This window comes from Amaranthus tricolor, chromosome 4 (genome assembly GCF_026212465.1).
Source record: "Amaranthus tricolor cultivar Red isolate AtriRed21 chromosome 4, ASM2621246v1, whole genome shotgun sequence".
In the NCBI taxonomy this organism is placed as follows: domain Eukaryota; kingdom Viridiplantae; phylum Streptophyta; class Magnoliopsida; order Caryophyllales; family Amaranthaceae; genus Amaranthus; species Amaranthus tricolor.
The window spans coordinates 26,365,892-26,371,757 of record NC_080050.1 but is presented as its reverse complement, the minus strand read 5'-3'; the positions used below and the strand labels follow the sequence as shown (position 1 = coordinate 26,371,757).

At 34.6% G+C, this 5,866-nt stretch overlaps 1 protein-coding gene across 1 annotated transcript; it reads right to left on the bottom strand.

Annotated features, from left to right (window-relative positions):
• Window positions 1–1,128: 1,128 nt before the first annotated feature.
• Window positions 1,129–2,781, bottom strand: LOC130810896 (extensin-like). The gene is made up of 3 exons (XM_057677020.1): window positions 2,604–2,781; window positions 1,306–1,469; window positions 1,129–1,209 (listed from the first exon to the last, which is right to left on the bottom strand). Exons 1-3 carry the CDS (start codon window positions 2,779–2,781, stop codon window positions 1,129–1,131), a joined length of 423 nt encoding a protein of 140 aa, XP_057533003.1.
• Between the last annotated feature and the right edge of the window lie 3,085 nt (window positions 2,782–5,866).

Here is a 5,866-nt window from a genome sequence, read left to right as displayed (position 1 = left end):
AAGCAATTAAATTAATTCTAAACCATTACATCAACTTAAAAACAGAAAATAATTTTCGTAACTTCCAGTCAATGTCTTCTTCGGACCTGTATCGTGAGGAACAGCACACTGTCTCCATCTACAACATTCGTCAGAACTTCAACTCTAGGAACAGCAGACTGTTTTCCAGAGCAATTTCCCAACTTCTTGGATATTTGAGACATGTACTTCTTCCACGAATCAAGTCATAGGCTTCATCAACGATTCACATTAAATCGGATATATACCTACAAAACAATCTCTAAAAATATGTTTGTTTATTTAAAAGTAAAGTCATCATCAAAACCTTAAGAGGCCAACAAATTCCCCCTTTTTGATGATGGCAAACTTTATAAACAAACTTAAGTAAAATAGAGTAAAACAAAATTCATAGAGCATACTAGAGATTAAAGTAACTCTAATTAACTTAGCAAATCAACTTGTTAGAATATAATTTACCAAGCATTCATAAACAAACAGTTTACTCTAAAATATCAAATATTTTTCAAAAGTTTTCAAAATTTAATTAACTTAAAACTTAAATGAAATAAACTAAGTTAAACGAAAATAAATAAAAACTTAATATAACATAATAACCTAATATAATAAAACTATAATAAACCTAATAATAATAATAAACATAACTTATTAAGTATTTTCACAGAATCAAATATTCATGAGAACTTCTACAAACTTAGCAACACAGATGATCACTAAACTACCATAAACACAGCAGCACACATATCATTCATAAGAATCAATATAAATCAACAAGATATGTAACTGTGTATTCACTGCTCCTGTTAAGTTTGTGCAGTAATCTTCCCCCTTTTGACATCAATCAAAAAGAATTGGGAGTTATCAAATCTCAGCACAAACCATATAGATTTGTCAGTGATGAAAGCAAGAAACAATAATAAAAGGATGCACCATAAAAAGTAATCAAATCTGCATATTGTTAGTCATCACAGACCAGAAATAAAAGCAAAGAAAATAGTAGCAGTTGTTCAACAATACAACTTTGTACCTCAGATGGTACAAAGACTAAAAAGTGAAGTTGTTTGATTAATATTACAGCCAACAAATCATAAAAACATATGGGAAGAGGGATCAGGGAGCAGTCTCTTCTTCATCAACGAACTCAGTCTGTACTTCTACTGTGTCCAACTTGGCACCAAGACGGCTCTCCATCTGGTTAAGCTGATCAACAATTGAAGCAAGGGAGACACGAGTTTCGTCTTGAAATGCAAGGAAGTGAGACTGGAGGTCATTTAGCTTAGAGAGGACAGAGTCTAAAGAAGCTGCAGGAACAGAATCATAGTTAGTACAACCTACATCAGGTGAAGTGTGTGACTGAAAAGGTGGTGGTGTAGACTGTATTGGTGATGGAGGTGGTGATGTGGTTGGCTTGAGAGAGGGAGGTTCATATGATGTAGGCTCAGGAATGGTTTCTGAAGTAACATCATCAACCTTTACTGCCTTACCTTTTGAAGCAAGCCTCCTACTCTTCCTCTGAGTGACTTTACCCTTCCTCAGCTTTGCAATTACGATCTCCTCATCACTAGAATCTCCTAAAGCTTCTCCTTGTTCCCCCTCAATTTTTGTCTCCTCTTCCTGTTCCCCCTTATTTTCTGTTTCATTGGGAACATGCCCTTGTTTTTCTTCTTCTTTTTCTTCTTCTTTCTCTTTTTCAATTCCTTTTTCTTTCTTTATTTTTACTTCTTTTTCAATCTCTTCTTCTACCACTTCTTCTTCTTCTACTTCCTCATCATCAGAACCAACAAAAACTACTTCTTCTAATTCGTTTATTAATACCCCCTCATCAGTTACTTTCAAATGCAAATTTTTCAAACAACGTGCACCAATCTTCATATTTGGTCCCATTGGGAACTCAAGCCCATCCAATGGAACCTCAAATTTTCGAAAAATCCAAGTTAACAGCCCCCCATACCCCACAACATTCTTTTTCTCTATACAGTCGGATAAATGTGATATCATTAAAGATGGAAAATTGATTTTGATTTGATTGTCCATGCAGTAAATCAGAGTTGCATCACGCAGACTCACCTCACTCCTCTTGGAGTTTCGGGGCAAGATGAATCTTCGTGCTACATTATAAAGTAATTTATGCAATGGGGACAACACATTGTGACTGATTTTACCCCTTTTCTGTTCAACCCCTAAAAACTTAAAGATTGTTTTTTCATTTATCCCAGAGAAAACTATCTTAGCACCAATACTGTATGTATCAAACCCTACATTCGAAATTTTAAACCATTCTGCCAACAAAGCGCTGTTAAACTCTATTTTAATGTTCCTAACCACACTGGAACACATACCACAGTCATTTGAAAAGTTTGAAATAAACTCTCTCATGATGTTTGGGAAGATGGAATTACAACTATATTCAGTCATTAAAACCTCCCATTCTTGAAATTTCAAAATGTTATGAAGTTGTGGAAAGTAAGTAGAGTCATACCAGTATTTGTCGACCCCAAATCCAACAGACATCTCCTTAGCAACCTCCTCGGCACAGTTAGGGTCAACTTGCTTCAAACGTTTGGCAGTTTGGGATGATGATTCACTTTTTGGTGTGAATGATTTGCGTTTTGGTCGAATGTTGTCAGAGGTTTCTTGTGGTGGTGATGGTAATGGTGCATCTTTTAGCAATGGGGATGGATGAACAATGTTTAAGGGTGTAGGCTGGATGGTTTGGTGGGATGTGGGTGCTTTCTTTCCTGATCTTGATTTTGGAGTTTTCATTTTTGCGTTTTGAAGGATTGAGGAAGAAGGAGTACGGTTTCTTGTGACTGTTTGTGAGGAAGGAGAAGGATGACGGTTTGAGTGATTGTGATGTAGTAAGGGCTTTTTAAAGAGAGTTGACGGTTACCAAACGTCCCATCTCATCAAAGCCTTTTCATCAATGCATTAGATATGGAAGGATTGTGTGTTTTTAAAAAATTTCCCATTATTTTTAATTTTAAGTTGACTGTACAAATTTCCAAACAATGTGATGATATAATATAAAAAGATGTGAAATCAAAATAAAATAAAATAATTTTTCAAGAACAAAATGAATTATGATATTATGAAATATTATGGAGAAAATAATGAACATATTGCTTTGGTCTGTTCGAATTAACAACATGCAAACGTAAGAACATTCATAGTACAAACTTTATTATGTGTTTACCTGATCCATGCAATAATTGATTTGCAATCAAGATTTTGAGATTGATTCCTGACCTCTTCATTTTCATGATGCTTCAATGGGAAATATATGCAACTAACTTTAGTGGAGCTTGATCATACCAAGTTCCAATCTCATCTTTTCATATTGTTCCCTAGGAAGTGGTTTGGTCAGAATATCAGCAACTTGTTCATTTGTGTTAACATGCTTCAATACAATATTTTTGTGTTCTACGTTATCCTTTAGAAAATGATGTCTAATGTGTATATGTTTAGCACGTGAATGATGCACTGGATCTTTAGATATACATATGGCACTAGTATTATCACAATAAATAGGAATGCATTCAACTTTAATACCAAAATCTCTAAGTTGCTGTTTTATCCAAAGCATGTGGGAACAGCAGGCTGCTGCTGCTACGTATTCAGCTTCTGCAGTGGATAATGCAACTGTGTTTTGTTTCTTGGAACTCCATGAAACTAAACATGAGCCAAGATATTGTACCATACCTGATGTACTTTTTCTATTAACAAGATCACCTGCATAATCTGCATCACTAAAACCTTTTAAATCATAAACATCACTTTTAGGATAAAATAGGGACAAGTCGTCTGTTCCCTTCAAATATCTCAAAATTCTCTTTACTGCCGTGAGATGTGATTCTTTAGGACTTGATTGAAATCTAGCACATAAACCAACACTAAAAGAAATATCAGGTCTACTTGCAGTTAGATACAATAAAGAACCTATCATGCCTCTATACATGGTTTGATCTACGTTGGTCCCATTTAGGTCTTCATCTAGTCTAACATTGGTAGCCATAGGTGTATGGTTGGTTTTAGCATTGTTTAGTCCATATTTCTTAAGAAGTTCTTTGATGTATTTTTGTTGATGAATAAAAATACCATTTTCAGTTTGTTTAATTTGCAAACCAAGAAAGAAATTTAATTCTCCCATCATGCTCATTTCAAATTCTGTACCCATAAGGTTAGCAAATTCTTTACGTAACAGATCATTAGTAGCACCAAAAATAATATCATCAACATAAATTTGAACAACTAAAATATTAGAACCTTTATTCTTAAAGAACAAGGTTTTGTCGATTTTTCCTCTTACAAAGTTATTTTGAATCAAAAACTTTGAAAGTCTTTCGTACCATTGCCTAGGAGCTTGCTTCAAGCCATATAGGGCTTTGTCAAGCTTGTAGACATGATTAGGACAAGAGGTATTCTCAAAACCTGGGGGTTGTTCCACAAAGACTTCTTCATCAAGGTAACCATTTAAGAAAGCACATTTCACATCCATTTGATATAGTTTAAAATTCATAAATGCAGCAAAAGAAATTAAAATTCTAATGGCCTCTAACCTTGCTACTGGAGCAAATGTCTCGGTATAATCAATACCTTCTTGTTGATTGTAACCTTTAACCACAAGTCTAGCTTTATTTCTAACAATTATTCCATGCTCATCAAGCTTGTTCCGAAATACCCATTTCAAAACAATAACTTTCTTGTTTTTCGGTTTGGGTTCCAAGTGCCACACTTTATTTCTTTCAAACTCATTTAATTCATCTTGCATGGCAACTATCCAATCGGAATCCTTTAAAGCTTCCTCGCGATTTTTAGGTTCAAGTGATGATAGGAACACAAAGTGTGCACAAAAGTTTCTCAATTGAGATCTAGTTTGTGTCCCCTTATTTATATCACTTACAATTGTATCAAGAGGATGATATCTTTGATACTTCCAAGGTTTAGGCACAAATTCTCTTGAAGGAACAGTAGCATGTTCTTGTTCAGCAACTTGATTGACATTCTGTTCAGCTACTGGATCATTTTGCTCATCTGTGGGAACAGCTGGATTGGGAACAGTCTGCTGATCCTGTTGTACTGGCAGTTCCTGGAATTGATCAGTTTCTTCTGCCTCTTCTTGTATCGACTGTTCACTTGCTGTTCCTTGATCTTGCACTTTGATTCCTTCATCTTCATCTTCCAAATTTGCAAGACCTATTTTAATATTACTTGTTTCCTGTTCACTTGTTGAAAAGTTAGTTTCATCAAAGATTATGTGAACTGACTCCTCTACACACATAGTTCTCTTATTATAAACTCTGTAAGCTTTGCTTTGTGATGAATAACCTAGAAATACTGCCTCATCACTTCTTTCATCAAATTTACCTATATTTCGTTTTCCATTCACATGAACAAAACATTTGCATCCAAATATACGAAAATAGGAAATATTTGGTTTAACACCTTTGAGCAATTCATAGGGTGTCTTTGCAGTGATTGGTTTAATTAGTACACGATTTAATGTATAGCATGCAGTATTAACGGCTTCTGCCCAAAAATTTCTAGATAGACCACTAGCAATCAACATGGTCCTTGCCATTTCTTCTAAAGTCCTATTTTTCCTTTCTACCACACCATTTTGTTGTGGTGTTCTAGGTGCGGAAAAATTGTGATTTATGCCATGCTCATTGCAATAATTCATGAAGTTTGAATTTTCAAATTCTTTTCCATGATCAGACCTAATGTGAACAATTTGATTATTGGTAGATTTTTGTGTTTTATTAGCAAAGGAAACAAACTCATCAAAAGCTTCATCTTTGCTTGCCAAAAATAAGGTCCACGTGAATCTACTATAATCATCAACAACAAC